The sequence below is a fragment of the Hemiscyllium ocellatum genome, chromosome 30, assembly GCF_020745735.1.
Source record: "Hemiscyllium ocellatum isolate sHemOce1 chromosome 30, sHemOce1.pat.X.cur, whole genome shotgun sequence".
In the NCBI taxonomy this organism is placed as follows: domain Eukaryota; kingdom Metazoa; phylum Chordata; class Chondrichthyes; order Orectolobiformes; family Hemiscylliidae; genus Hemiscyllium; species Hemiscyllium ocellatum.
In genome coordinates this window covers 7,010,709-7,027,174 of record NC_083430.1, presented here as the reverse complement: position 1 = coordinate 7,027,174, position 16,466 = coordinate 7,010,709, and the positions used below count along the sequence as shown (strand labels likewise).

Sequence of the window (16,466 nt, the reverse complement as noted above, 5' to 3'; positions counted from 1 at the left end):
AACCATCCACAGCCTTGCTCCTGATCCTTTGCACTTTCTAAGATCAAGTGCATTTTAACAGTGGTTAGCATTGCTGCCTCACAGCGCCTGAGACCCGAGTTCAATTCCCGACTCAGGCGACTGACTGTGTGGAGTTTGCACGTTCTCTCCGTGTCTGCGTGGGTTTCCTCCGGGTGCTCCGGTTTCCTCCCACAGTCCAAAGATGTGCGGGTCAGGTGAATTGGCCATGCTAAATTGCCCGTAGTGTTCGGTAAGGGGTAAATGTAAGGGTATGGGTGGGTTGCGCTTCGGCGGGTCGGTGTGGACTTGTTGGGCCGAAGGGCCTGTTTCCACACTGTAAGTAATCTAATCTAATCTAATACTTTGAAAATATGGGTCAATTATGGCTTAGTTTGGGACAGTGACTTTTGGACTGCAGGGAGAAGACTAGAATAGAGTGGATTGCTGTGTAGCTTACCACAATATTAGCTGGTGCTGTGCCAAATGATGTTTAGAAAATTAAACATCTGTTCTATAATTAAAAGAATTTCCATATTATGCCCGTTGACTTATCAATCAGTTGAGGCAGAGGACATTTCAAAATGAATCTCACCCAATGCGAACCCTTAGGAGTGGTGGGTAATAACAGTAGTTGAGTGTACCTTGCATCCATGAGACTGAGGACACAAAGGAGGAAACTACAGAGTTGCAATTGAAAGCAATGTGGGTCAGAGGTGGGACTCATACAATATAGGTTCAAGGGATTTTGATATATTAAATTTATTAGCATATCATCAAAAAGACAAGCTGCAAAAATTCCACCTTGCAAAAGAAAGTCTGAATCTGTGAACTAAAATTTCTCACTGTTTCTATAATTGTAAATCGATTAATCACTGTACTCCAATGTCTTGCATTCCAATATTGCAAGCTAATTACATCTGTGCTGCTTTTCTCAACTGTTTGTTTTTTCTCTGCATTTAAACTTGTAGTCGTTATTTGTCCTCATTTTTGCTTTGCATTTGTTTCAAGTCAGGCAAGTGAAGCCCGTAGCGGTTTGATGCTCAAATGTTCCAAGTGTGGAGTTGTTTCAACTACAGCATTATCTGCCACCATCACCAGTAACGCCATGTTAGTCTCATCCATTTGATCTCTAACTCTTGCATCATGGGTAACTTTGAAAGAGAAAGTATCCCTTTCTTCTCAGCCTAAACAAGACTTTTAAAATAACATTAAATGTTGTACATATAAAAGTAATGATGTACGGTTTAGAATTTTAAAGGTCAGTGGAAGCCTTACAGCCCATTGTGCCTGTGTCAGTTCTTTGAAAGAGTCATTAAGTTAGTCCTAATCCCATCCCCTCTTCTTTGCCTATGCGTCTATATGTGCATTTTTTAAGTAATGTCTCCTCCCAGTCTTATTCAAATATACAATTTGTCTAAGGGAGTCAGGAAAATATTCCTGCTTCATCACATTTACTCCACTTCATCCTTCAGCCACTGTTGATTCTTGTTGAAATTAGTGGCTATTTCTTAACGTAGTTGTGTATTCAATAGCACAGCATTGTAGCCACACAAGTTACAAGGTGCTAGATTTGATTTTCACTTACAGCTATTGCTTGGAGTACTCAAAGGAAGTAATGTTCTTTGTTTAAATCAAACACCATTCCTGTTCCTGATCACTATTCAGTGACTCTCATTGAAAAGTATGTATGTGTGATCATCTGATGATGACAACATTAGATTTGCATATGATGCCACCCAATATCAAGTAGCTTGTCAAAACCCACTTGTTCACATGAAGAAGGGCAGTTTGAATAGCCAGGTGATTGACTATATTTGTATAAAATGTAGATTCAGCAAGATTCAGCATCTTCGGGAAAGGAGAAAAAAACTGGAATAAAACCAAGATGTTACCACTATCTGGAAGCAGAGCTGTGTTAATCATTCATTTCACTCTCCACACATGTGATTCATTTCATTCTCTATATATGTATTTCATAGGATGGAAACTTCCCATGCCTTGAATAAGAAGGGCTATACCTCCCTGGGACAATGAAATGAGATGTCAGACAAGACCTTTTTCTCGACTTTAATGCTGCACTTTGGAGTCCTTTGCAATGCTGCTGCAAGAACACACTGGACGCAGGAAAGGCAGCCAGCTCATGGACTCGATCAGGGAGCATCTCAGGACTGCTCACTCACTCTCTCAGCTCACACTCACTTCACACTTACCTGAATGGTGACAACATTTCCTTTGCTTACCTTTTTGCACTTTGCCCCCTCAGCCAGAGCTTAAAGGTGTCTCTATCTTGTCTTGTTCAACACTGACAGAAAGCTACGCAGCTTGTCATGGATGTTAGCAGTTATCAGTCAAGATGGTGAGAAATACAGCACTAATCACTCTTAATATCACAGCAAACACACCGCATGTGCATTAACCAAATTATTTAAGTCTTAAGGTCTAAGGAGAGTAGTCCCATGTTAAGTCCAAGGGGATGACATCTGTCAGGAAGACCCATATAGTCAGTCAAGGAGGTGGGGACGGTCAGTTGGCCACTCGGAGTAATCATAGTCAGGATTACAGAGAATTAGTAACTCATTTTTGGGTACCCCAATACCTGTTTTGGCTCTTTTTGCACTCCAGTGAGTTGTTTCCTCCTGAAATTTAGACAAAGGTCAAGATTGAATGAGATGTAAGTGACTTACATAGCTGATACTGGTGCTGGTTTAGATGGAGGAAAAGTGGTGAGGTGTCCAGAGTGAGTGAGCAAGTGGCACAGAGGAAATATACAATTAGTGGTCTGAGGGAACGGTGTGGGTGAGAGTGTGTGAGGATGATGTTGCAGGCAGTAGTGAGAGTGGAGAGCATCAGCCTTGGTGGGAGGTCTGTGCAGTAACAGGAATCGAGATTGAGTGTGAGGAAGCAGAGACAAGATGGTAGCACTTACCTTGGTGAAACAGAGAAAGTCAGTGACCTTCCTTCAGCATTGCTGCATATTCTCCAGACAGTTGAAAGTGTGTTGATCCAGCTGGCAACCTTGTGCCATGGCATCTTCTGTTGATCCTGCAGGAAGAGGACAACCTTCTTCTGCTCATCCCACCTACCAGGACCTCCAGGTGCCTGTCACAAATTTCCTCATGTTGAGGGAACATGTTAGGAACCGTGCAGAGAAGCTGTAGACTGCCAGCACTTAACCAGGAGTACAACAACCTTCCAAAAGATGGTGCCGGTACCTGTAATCCTGGAGTGTCTCAGCCACAGTGAGTACATCCATCTACAATGAGTGAGAGAATCTGGAGAAAGGCTCCATTGGTGTGTGGTAGGTGAGTTTGGGATGATCCCAATAAGAAACATATTAGGTCTCGTACAGAGAAATCCTCCATGAAATTCAATGAAAATTACATTTAGCCAAAATGTGGAAAATCCACCTATGGTGTTTATTCACCTGAGAGTAATTTAACTTTTGTTGAAGAAATATCGGGTTTAGCTAGGAACATCATCATTAATAATGATGTTGTTTCAGTGGCAACAGGCAGCAAGGGTTGAAATTATTGTGTGCAATGGTACTGTCCATTAAAGAGGCAAGTTACTTCTTCAGGTTTCTTTGCTTTGGGTGTATATCTTGGGATTGCAGCACATTTGAAAATATAAAATCATAAATTATTCAAGTTTTGTGACTTACTGATTAGCAGTTTCCTTTTTATTCAGCATCAAATCAATACATTTCCATTTGCTGAGGAACTGTATTACTTCTGTTTGCTATAGTTGTTGAATAAATCATTACCCTGAACTTTGGATGATGAATCAATCATCGTTGACAATGATGTTCACTGACTGGTAACATCTATTCTAACTTGAATTGGCCAGTTTCCTTTGCCTAGCAGAGTTGATAGTCTTTGTCTGAGGCATTGAATTAGTTGCTTCTCAGCTCATATTATTTGGTTGTTTTTGTTAAATTTCTGGTAATCTCCAGGAATTTATTGATTCAGCGATGATCGTGCCATTGAATGTCAATGGGGAGCTGGTCAGATTCTTTCTTGTTGCAGATTGTCCTTGTCCGGCAATACTGTAACATAAATATTTCTTGCTGCTTATCAGCCAAAACCCCGGTCAGGAGTTTACAGACAGTGCCGGGAGAGAGGCAGACTGCTTATGTGCCACCACTCCCAGCAGAAGGAAAGTCATAGTTCAGTTATGGAGACATAAAGCATGGAAACAGACTCTTCAGTCCATCCAGTCTATGCCGAACATAACGGGAAAAAATTGACTGAGTTCACCATCAACAGTCCCTAGGAAAAGTGAAGTCACTGGCAATCGGCACAAAGGAAGGTTGTGGTTGTTGTAGATCAATCATCTTTGTCTTAAGATATTGTTTCAGAGATCCCTTCGGAGCAGCATCCACACATTCTCATCGACTCATCAATGTCCTTCCCTCCAAGGTATGATCGGAGATGTTCGTTGATGATTGTACAGAGATGGTTTTTTAAGCAAAAGATTTTCCATGTTCCTTGTTCCCAGTTTTGAATCATTCCTTTTCTTCCTTCTCTAATTTATGTATCATTTATTTTTCCTTCTTCCCAGTAAGAATTAGTCACTTTTCCTGAATATCATATCCCTTTCTCTTGTTATTATGTTAGCCATATTTTTGTATCTTATCATGCAATTAGTTATTTCTCTTTCACTAGTGTAAAACTTTTCTGACAAAATTCTCAAAATCTTTTGAATCATGTTTTCTTTTCTTATTTTGTTTTAATTTTGAAGTCAAATACACCTAACTTGAAAAGGTACCTGTAATTAACCTGTTGCTTGGAGAAGCAGGCAAATGGGTTGCTTAAGGCTTTTTAATAAGTATTATTTCAAAATTCTCAGTTTACCTAATGCAAAGACTGGTGCAGGCCCATTTCAAAGGGATACTGGATCTTTATAGGTCTATGTGAAGTTATATGAACAATATAAGATTTATCATTGTATATTTTCAGCTGCAATGAAATGTGTTCTGTGGAGCTTTCTGTTGCAGTTTTTATGTACTCTATAAAATGTGGGTGATAAGTTGCACACCATTTTCTGTTCATATTTTTAACAGTAAAACAGAATTAGACGTTGAACTTCAGGCGATCTCTGTGTGTGTAGGTTAACTACTGGCTTGGAAAACAAGAATCGCTGCAAATCTGAACCACTATCTTCTGTCTCATTATCAGAACATAACAAGCAAATGTGGCCCCTCATGCCTGCTCTACTATTTATTACAAACATGCTTGATAATCTTCCTCAGTCGCACTTTCTACCCACTCTCCATTTTCCCGATTATCTGAGAGAATAACAATCTATCTGTCTGTCTTAAACATACTCAGCGACTGAAAAGTCTCAGCTTTCTGTGGAAGAGGATTCCAAAGGCTCTCAATTCTTTAAGTCACAAAATTATTCATCGTCTCAGCATTAGCTTATCAACCCCTTATCCTGAGGCTGTGTCCCATGTTGTAGATTCCACTGCAAGGGGGAAAACCCTTCAGTATCAACTTTGTCAAGCCGCTTCAAAATCCTGTGGGTTTCGATCCAACCACTTCCTATTCTTCAATATACTGTACTCCAGAGAGTATAGGCCCAGTTTTCTCAGTCTCTCATCATCGGAAAATCGTCTCAGTCCAGGAAACAATCTTGAGAACTAAGTCACATTCTTTCAAAATAAACCTCAACTGAATCTTAAAATAATTTACCCTAATATATAGCATTTCTACACCAACCTTCACAAAAAATAATGCACCATTTTGCCACTTAGAAATTTCTATTGGCATACTATTTGTGGTTTACTAAACTCTATTTTTGAGAGAGTTTGGTCCTGCTGGTTTGTTCAGTCTAAATATGAGCCATCTATCACACCAAGCTTGTCTTTGAAACTAGAGCAAATTCAATCTTCTGAATGATCTGCAAATTGTCAAGAGGAAACAGTCAAAATACCTATATTACAACAGTGATTACACTTTAAAAGTATTTGACTGGCTCTAAAGCACTTTGGGATATCATAAGGTTGTGAAAGGTATAGAAATGCAAACCTTCTCTTTCCTTTTAAAATTGATGCAAAGTTGTGTATTATTAATTAAGGAAAGACAGCTTTACAGGCCGGAAAATTGCAAGCCTTCTGAGACTTCACTGAGATAAGTTACAGAACTGATGCTTTTACACATCTAAATTTTCAGGAAATAGATTTCAAAGTAGGGCACTGCCTACTTCAGTTTACAGTTCTGGATATGGCTGGCTTGTATGGAGAAACAAAGCTAGGGAAAATCTCAGCAGCCAGCCAATGATGAGGTGTGACACTGAGGGAGCAACCTTCAGCAGCTACAACTCATGATACCAGTGTATCAACCATGAACCACACAGTAGGTACCAATAAGTCGGTTCAAGGGTTTTTTTTTATCTAACTAGTTCAGTGGAAAACTGATGGGATCAGACCAGAAAACTGTTTTTGTTGCTCTCTGGATTTTGCTGTCCTTTGAATTCAATAGGTGCATAGTTTAAGGTCATTCAGCCAAATCATACTCTAACACACCGCTAGTATTCTAAATGAAAACTTTGTATATCCAAACTAAGAAGGGCAGACTTAAAGTAAAACAGTAAAAGCAAAGCATGAAAACCTCAATGAGGAATCAGCTGTAACACAGGAAAGGATTAGTGACTCAGATACGAAGTTCAGACGATAAGCAATGCAACAACTGGAATATTTCCTGTCAAATGATAGTTTGTACAGTTGTTTAAATAGTACCCATTAATATCTGGGTTTCTGCTAAACGCTAAGCACAATACTCAAATTAAGTGCAAGGTAATGACCTTCTGTCGTGAATGTGCCAGTGTTGGCTGTTTCAGCTAGCATGATGTTGCTGTTTGATGCCATGCAATATTTCTCGTGGATAACATCAAGCTTAGCACTCCTCATGAATGTGAAATACTGCAGCCAATGATCATAATAACTCCTCTCAGGAATGGCCAATGATCACAAAAATGTCTCCAGTACTGGCTGGAAGAGGTTCATCACATCACTTACTAACTCTGAGGGCTACTGACTGCAATGTTTCAATATTATATGCCATGCAGAAGCTGAAGATTGCTGAAACATAAGTGTGAAACCTTTGCCTTCAGTAACATCTCCTGTGGCTTTTTTCAAGATTGTGCAGCAGAAGGCAAACATTGCTTTCATGGATTTTCACAAGGCTTTTAATATAGTACTATGTTCAGTCATATTGAAGAAACTAGAAACTCTAGATGTGCAGTGCAAAATTGTTGATTTTATTCAGGAAATATGCACTAACTCCAATGTTTATGTGAAGGTGTAGGGGATTCATACAAAACCTATCCTAAAATGATATGAGTTAAGTTTGCCTATGTTAATGTCCTCATTAGCAATGCATTGGAATCCTGGCATCCAAGGAATAGAAGAGTTGACATTTCAAGCATAAGCCTCTGATGAAAAGCTTATGCCCAAAACATCGACTCTCCTGCTCCTCGGATGCTGTCTGACCTGTTTTGCTTTTCCAGTGCCACATTGATTTGGAACATCTATTATATATATACTTCTGAGACTTCAAGCACTTTGTGCAGGTGAATATGTCGTTGGAGTTTTATGCACTCTTCCCACGTTTTGGAATATTTGGCCAAACCATGGAATCTGGTTGAGGGTCCATTATGTGGCATTACTGCTTTTAAATGCCCTGAAAAGGTATCTGTTCTGTTTACTAATTTATTTCTGTACCTTTGGAGTTTACTGGATTTCAAATTGCAATTCAAATACAACCTTGCAGGACCACACTAAAAGGAGCCAATGACAATTCAGTCTTGTCTTTATTCACTGATAGCAGAGTCTCTTTACAGATTCAACTTGTGACAGTGTTCCGTCATAGTTCAGAACTGCACAGGACCTCTGGGCTGTTTTCAAAGTTCAGATCTGCTATGTGATAAATCTTTGACAAAAGCCTCAGGAATAAAAACTTTGGCTTTCCCCAGTGGCTCACTTGGCATAAGGATAGAGCAAGCATCAATAAATTTGGGAAGAGAATCATTTGTCACAAAAGGAGACTTCTCAACCCATTATATCTAGAATAATGAAAGTTAGCCTGTGTTGATTCTCTATCCTCAAACCTCTCCATCACATAACAAATTAAATGGTGCATTCTCCATTTTGATGTCAATGATTTCATTGGATTTACATTTAGCAGTGGGTTTGTCTGCTTATGTTGGCTCTGCTGAGATTCTGGCACCTGCAAACCACTTATAAAGGGCCCAAATCTACATTTGGCTGTTGCTTAATGGAAAGTGATGGAATAAAGGGTTACCTGGAGCTTTACTCTAATTATTCATTCTAAGCATTTGCATGAGGAGCCGAATATTACATATGGAATTGGGAGTTTGTTCGATTCCAAAGATGTTTTCTCTTACTCTGTCCCATATGTATACTTACAAAGAACAAAGAAAATTTATAGCCCAGGAACAGGCCCTTCGGCCCGCCAAGCCTGAACCAATCCAAATGTACTGTCTAAACCTATCGGTCAATTCCTAAGCATTTGTATCCCTCTGCTCCCCACCTACTCATGCATCTGTCCAGACGCATCTTCAATAAATCTACCGTGCCTACCTCTACCACCTCTGCTGGCAACGCATTCCAAATGCCCACCACCCTCTGCGTGAAGTACTTGCCGCGTGTATCCGCCTTAAACTTTCCACCTCTCACTTTGAAAGCATGACCTCTCGTTATTGAATCCTTCACCCTGGGAAAAAGCTTGTCTCTATCTACCCTGTCTATACCTTTCAAGATTTTGTAGACCTCAATCAGGTCTCCCCTCAATCTCCTTTATTCTAGTGAAAATAAACCTAACCAACTCAACTCAACCTCTCTTCATAGCTAGCATCTTCCATACCAGGCAACAGCCTTGTAAACCTTCTCTGCACCCTCTCCAAAGCATCCACATCTTTTTGGTAATGTGGCGACCAGAACTGTACCAGTATTCTAAATGCGGCCGAACCAATGTCTTGTACAATTTTAACATGACTTGCCAACTCTTATACTCAATATCCCGGCCAATGAAGGCAAGCATACTATATGCCTTCTTGACCACTCTATCCACCTGTGCAGCAACCTTCAGGGTACAATAGACCTACACTCCCAGATCTCTCTGCCCATCAACCTTTCCCAAGGCTCTTCCATTTCATTGTATAATTCGCTGTAGAATTAGACTTGCCTAAATGCATCACCTCACATTTGTCTGGATTGAAAGCCATCTGCCACTTTTCCGCCCAACTCTCCAGTCTATCTATATTCTCTTGTGTTCTTTGACAGTCCCTTATGCTTTCTGCTACTCCACCAATCTTGTGTCATCTGCAAACTTGCTGATCATACCAACAATGCCCTCTTCTAGATCATTAAAGTATATTACAAACAACAGTGGCCCCAATACTGACCCCTGTGGAATATCACTGGTCACCTTTCTCCATTTGTGGGCGGCACGGTGGCACAGTGGTTAGCACTGCTGCCTCACAGCGCCTGTAGACCCGGGTTCAATTCCCGACTCAGGCGACTGACTGTGTGGAGTTTGCACGTTCTCCCCGTGTCTGCGTGGGTTTCCTCCGGGTGCTCCGGTTTCCTCCCACAGTCACAAAGATGTGCGGGTCAGGTGAATTGGCTATGCTAAATTGCCCATAGTGTTAGGTAAAGGGGTAAATGTAGGGGTATGTGTGGGTTGCGCTTCGGCGGGTCGGTGTGGACTTGTTGGGCCGAAGGGCCTGTTTCCACACTGTAAGTCTAATCTAAAAAAAAAATTTCAAGAAACTCCCTTCAACTACTACTCGCTGTCTCTTGTTGTGCAACCAGTTCTTTACCCACCTAGCTGGAACACCCTGCACACCGTGTGACTTCACTTTCTCCATTAGTCTACAATGGGGAACCTTATCAAACGCTTTACTAAAGTCCAAGTATATGACATCAACAGCCGCTCCTTCATCTAACAACTTGGACACTTCCTCGAAGACCTCTATCAAGTTGGTAAGGCACGATCTCCCCCGCACAAAACCATGTTGCCCTTAACCGATAAGCTCATTCCTTTCCAAATATAAATATATCCTATCTCTCAGTACCCTCTCCAGCAACTTCCCCACCATCGATGTCAGGCTCACTGGTCTGTAGTAACTTCATGAGGATTATCAGTGTTCATTGATAAGAGTGTGGACTGTCTTCAATCTACAATCCAGTCATTATCTTGCAACATTAACTAGTGACTCCTATTCAGTAGGAGGTGAAGAAAGGGTCTCTTGGTATCCATGGTGTCAAAATTATTAATTTGTTGATGCAAGTTTGGAACCAAAATGACTCTTTGTGATTAACATGATAATATGATAACCATGATAGCAGGTCAGGGGACCTTTCCGTGGTGCTGTAAACTATTGATCAACTCATTTCATGTTTTCTAAACTCTTTCCCATTGTGAATCCATTGTGTGGTTTGGAAGTTGTTCAGTTCCTTGGTGAACATTAGAACTGGTGACCTATCAGAACAGGGGTGGGATGTTAGCCATTGGTGCCTCAAAGTTTGGGACCCCAAGATGTCACCTAGTACTCAACTTTAGGAAGCCCTGAGCTAGTTGTATCATTGTTGTGTCTGGATAGAATTGATTTGCCATAAAGTCACTCTGAAAACCAGGTGCTTGTTAATTAGGATAGTCCCACATGAACAAAGACCGAGGAGCTTGACCATGCCCTTTTATTGAAAGTGCTGTGCAGTTGTAGCTATCGGAATTACAACAACATGCAGCGATAACTCAATGCCCACTCACAACGCCCTGGCTCTGCAAATCTGTTCCTCATCTCTCTGGATTGGGTTAGGCAATTTTATTTCTGTGAAGAAAGAAAGTTACCTCTCTATCAAACGAAATCAGAAAATATACATTTCTCAAAGTTTTATTCAAAGACTCGGTGATTATAATGGAGTTCTGAAGGTCATTTTTTTGACCAGCTATCAAATGCAATTCATCTGCAATACTTTATTATGTAGATTATTGGCCATTGCAGAGACCCATTGTGTACTATTGTTCAGTTATATGCTTTGTGCACACACATAAATAACCAGGTAGGATTTTGTCTAGGAGTCATGATTACCTAAAAGAGGTTGAAATCACACATCCTGTTTTAAAGTAGTTTATTATGAAGCAACTGTTTTAAGTGGACAGACAAGGAATAAGACTAGTGGCAGCTAAGACAATTTGCAACTTTCATGTTATATGAAAAGATTAATGAAGCAGGTTCATGGTGTCAATCCCTTCTGTTTTCATCTTCTTGAGCAAACCAAAGTTTGAGACTGCAGCCAGAATAGCTCAATTTCAGGAAACACCTCTCTGTCTAAAGTGATCTTTCCTTCTTGACTGCCCATAAATGTATTTTATTTTGAGGGAACTGGTGAATCTCTCATGCCAAACACTCGTTTAATCACATCTTCCTATTCAAATGTCCCACAATGAAGATTAATGTCCAAAGTCTACCCTTGATCCAGTTTCCTCTAAACCTGAGATCATTTTATTTCTTAACTCCGATAAGGACACTTGGTTCATTAAACTGACAACAACCTTCGTCTTATCAGGCACAAGAATATATATGTGAAGGTCTGTATCCAAAGGAGCTTGTTATTGTTTATCTCTCAGTTGGAGAATGAAGTCTCCTCAGAGTTGTGAATTTTTGCTTTGGGTCTTCTAGTGACCAAACAGACAAATTCCCCATAATTCTGGCAAATGGAGCAAGATAGCGATGTCTGAAGTACAGAGTTTGCTGCTTCTGCTTTTGTTCTCTGCCATCTCTCTGTTTCATTGTGAAGGTTTTTGGAGTATAAGCATATGCAGCTTGATGGTCAAGTTGTCATCGTTTTCAACTATTTGTGGCATGCTCTTCCAAAGTCACCAATGTCACTGCTACTGTGCTTCAAGGAAAACTTTGGAGTGTCTTTGTAGCATTTTCTTTGTCCTCCCTGGAATATAGGTCATTTTGTTTTTGAGAAATCAAAATCTAAAAGGGAGACTTACATAAGTAATCTGGACACAGTGGTTGACCTAAATGCTTGTAATAGTCTTCGAGTAAAAAATGAGGTCTGCAGATGCTGGAGATCACAGCTGAAAATGTGTTGCTGGTTAAAGCACAGCAGGTTAGGCAGCATCTCAGGAATAGGGAATTCGACGTTTCGAGCATAAGCCCTTCATCAAGCCCGAAACTTCAAATTCCCTATTCCTGAGATGCTGCCTAACCTGCTGTGCTTTAACCAGCAACACATTTTCAGCTAAATGCTTGTAATGCCACCTTCAAGAAGGAAACCAGTCTGAAGGAGCTATGTAACATAAATAATATCCCTCAGCTAATCGACACAGGTTTTTTTGTTATTTCCCATATGAAGTGTCTTCCGTTGGGTCATAGAGAGAGAGAAATTTATTATTAAGACACCAAAGCTTCCACCTTTCTCCTCAAACTTTGATTTCTAGCAATTCTACCATAATTCTTAGAATTATCATTTTCAAAGAGTTATGTGTACATGCAGAAACTGTGTATACAGTTTTGCTGAAATGTCTATTTGCAGCACTGTGCATGCAGTGTTACACAATGCAAATACCAGTAAAACACATGCACAAAGTATTCCAATGCACTCCACAGCCAATGTATTGTTTCTGAATTGTAAGCTTTACTATATGGTAATCATGCCAGCCATTTCTACACAGCTAAGTCAGATTAAAACAAATGAGATAAATTGCTAGTTAAATTTACTTTGGTGATACTGGCTGAGGAAGGGATGTTGACCAAAATACTGGGATAACTCCCTTCTCTTTACTGCCACGGAACAGTCTGGAGTCCTCAAATAACAGCTCATTTGAAAGACAGTGCCTCCAATAATGCAGCAGTCTCATCATATTGGATTGAGGAACCAGCCTAATTATTCACCTAAACTCGCTCCAAGAGTTCTACCTATTGAATTGAGCTGATACTTCCCACAATTATGCATTTGCCTAAGTTAGCCCAGTGTCCACAATAGTCTCGACAACACCTTCATCCATGAAACTTGGCACATTTACACTGTTCCTGCTGATTTGAGACTGTGCTGTTTAGCAGCGAAATCACAGAAAAATTAAGGTGCATTTCCTGCATTTGAGAAGTGTAAAAGCAAAACAGATTTCTGAAACTTAATCAGAAGAAATCACAGAGAAGCCTGTCATATTGGCAACTTACCTGAGCCCGTTACACAGCCATTAGAATTACTGCAGGATCTCCTCAACAGTTTGAAGCAGGTATATTATTGAAGTACAGATTTTAAGACAGCTGATCTGTGTAAGACTCGTGTCTTGACTTCATGAGGCTTTAGAAACAAAAAACAATTGGATTTATATTGTGTCTTTAACATAAAAGGTCCCAAGTGCTTCACATAGACATCATCAAAAAAGATATAACTTTAAGTCACAAGAAGGAGATATCACAGAGATGACCCAAAGATGTAAGAAGTATCTTGAAGGAAGAAATCAAGACAAAGAGGTGGAGTGGTTTAGGAAGGGAATAACAGGGCTTAGGGCCAATGAAGTTGGAAACATGGCATCCAGTGTTGGAGCAATTAAATCAAACTTCTTCAGAAGAGACCAGAATTAGAGATAAACAGAAATCTAGGTTGTGGAGCTGGAGAAGATTTCAGAGATAGGCAAACCTAGAAGAGGGAAGGATTTGAAAGCATGGATGAGAATTTTAAAGTCAAGCTGTTGGCTAGTCTTGAGTTAATACAGGTCAACGAGCACAGGGAAAATGGTATTTGGTATAAATTGTGACCAGAACAGCACAATTTTGGATAGCCTCACCTTAATGGAAAATTAAATCTAGGAGGCCAGCCAGGATTGTGTTAGAACTGTTAAGTCTAGAGATAATAAAGGATTTCAACAACATAAGACGTGAAGCAGGAGTAGAGGTGGGCTTTTTTGTGGAAGTATCATGAGTGAATAGGTAAGTGCAGTCCCTCCAAGATGTACAACATTAATTTGTAACAGTTGTTCAGCAATCACTCTCAAGTTCTCTGCTGGTAACAGCATTATCAGAACTGCATGCTAATTGTGACATAATAGCAGGAATCATCCGCTATTATTCACACATTGTCAGAGATCCAAGTTCATGTTGTCACACTACAAGCACTCTGCTAACATTGACAAAACTGGAAGCAGCCCTTGAAAATAATGGTGCTTCCTCAAGGGATTCTTACTTGTATTGATAAACTCTTAGGAAACCTATAAAAATGCAACATGTTGTTGAGGTAGGCATGGGAGCTTTACCAATTTCTTGAATACTGCAACAGCTACACAACGGGAAATCATGTTTTTGCAGACAATATTCTTCAAAAACATAGACTGCAACAGAAATAATGAACTAGGAAGTCAAAAAATATAACAATCTGGGCCTCTTAAATCGTCTTGCAGAACCCTATCCTCTGAGAACCCCCATTTGAATGTCCAGTTTGATTTGTGGTTAGAACTAAAAATTAAGTATTACATGTCAAAAAACAAATTGAGGCACAGAATTCGAAAAATACCCTTCTAAATTATGAGATTGTAACTGAATATAATTGATTACACTTATCATTTTAATTAAGACTGCCATTCTTCTCTGTTCCTCCAGGGCGTCCCTGTGGAGCTCGTGCGTTGTTCTCCCGTTGCTGGCACTGACCTGGATGTCAGCTGTTCTGGCGATGACTGACAGACGATCGATTTTGTTTCAAATACTGTTTGCAGTTTTTGACTCCGTTCAAGGCTTTGTTATTATCACGGTCCACTGCTTCCTGAGACGAGAGGTATGTGCAGTCAAATCAAATCAACATCACTGAAGGTTGAACCCCCTGTCTCATCAGGGGTGTCTGTGCTTCAGTGTAACAATGCAAGCAATATCCTTGAAAAGTACCTGTGTTGAAGCTGGCTGTCATGAAGTTGCTGTGACACACCTACTTAAAGTGGGTCAATATGTATTGGAGTTGGGATTGTTTGTCTCATGTGAGTACCTGGTCTCAGATCAATTGGGCACAGTGTTGGAGAGTTTCTGAATCATCCATTATCCTGTCCAAACATTTAAACCTGAAGGAGATCAATATTTATGAAAATACTTCTCAACCACATTGGAATATCTCGGTATCGCTTCCCTATCTGGCATTTTTACACATGCTTTGCTCAGAGGCATAATTTAGCAGTAATCAGGTGTAAAAACCCAATCTGAATTTACTCTCTTTAACCCAAAGAAAACAGGTTAAAGGTCATTTGAGGTCCTCCTTCTGTTCAGGTAACAACACAACTGAAATATAGGTTTTCTGCTTTGAATGATTGCAGAATTTTTCTCATTGTAACCTGACGTGATCAGTAAAAACACAAACCCAAAAAGGTGTTGCAAAATGCCTGCCTAGTTCAGCAAGGGATAAAGTGTATGTGAAGCTAGCACCACCTAAAGTTTAACTGCATCACCTAAAGCCAGCCTACTTCCTCTCCAGGGAAGCTACTAGAAATAGATTAGAGACAAGTGACTGCAGATGCTGGATTCCAAAGCAGACAAAAAGGAGGCTGGAAATCTTCTTTCCTGTTAAGGTACTAGAAATGGCTGGAGAAGACTAACCTACAAGAAGAATGAACATGATGCAATGTTCCATACTGTAAAACTAGAGGCCTCAGCAGAGGATATTTTCCACCCACCAGGACAGTGGAGGCAGTGGGAACAGATAACCGCAATAGCCAATGACAGGCATATAGCCTGAAGGCATGTGGCAGTGCAAGATAAGGTTTAACATGAGTGGTCATGATCAGTGAATGCATTTCCCAGGGTTGTTTCTTTAGAAATGAACCAGCAACTCCATACACTGCTCAATTTAACATCCCCCTTAACTCCAGTATGAAGATGACCAATCAAGCCTGATTTCATCATCTTACTCAGAGGGTCAACTTAATTCTCACATAGCTGAGGTTACCATGAAGGTCTCTCTCCTTGCCTGAGGTATGGTAACCCTCAGGTTAAACCATCACCAGTCATTTCTGTCCAATGAGAGAGCAACCCTGTGGCAACTTTACCTTTACCTTTTACATTTCCTATTCACAGCCTGACCTCACCCACCCACTGTTGTAAGACTCCTCACTGTAGTTCTCAGTTTGCACACATTATCAAGTGCCCAGCTATGGCAGCCATACAAATTACAGAGGAACCTAGATTATCCGGTATTTGATTATCCGAGCAAGATCACAAGGCCTCGATGCTTGGCCAAACAGTGTTATCCAGCATTCGATTATCTGAGCATTTATCTAAACAAAATACGACCCGCCCATGTCATTCGGATAATCGAGGTTCCTCTATACACTATACCCAATGACATAGTTCTCTAAGTTTTACACAGTGAGGTTTTGCATAATTGCAGCTAGCAATGCCTGAATAGCAAAGATAGGCACACTCACGTGTCCTTGCCCCAATAGAGG

General features: G+C 40.3%; 1 protein-coding gene across 1 annotated transcript in view; it reads left to right on the top strand.

Annotated features, from left to right (window-relative positions):
• Positions 1–16,466, top strand: part of LOC132830132 (adhesion G protein-coupled receptor B2-like) — a 500,291-nt gene that overhangs the window by 408,925 nt on the left and 74,900 nt on the right. The window contains exons 23-24 of the mRNA XM_060847634.1: positions 1,009–1,107; positions 14,641–14,812. Of these exons, the coding sequence (XP_060703617.1) occupies positions 1,009–1,107; positions 14,641–14,812 (271 nt within the window). The remainder of the gene's footprint in view (positions 1–1,008; positions 1,108–14,640; positions 14,813–16,466) is intronic.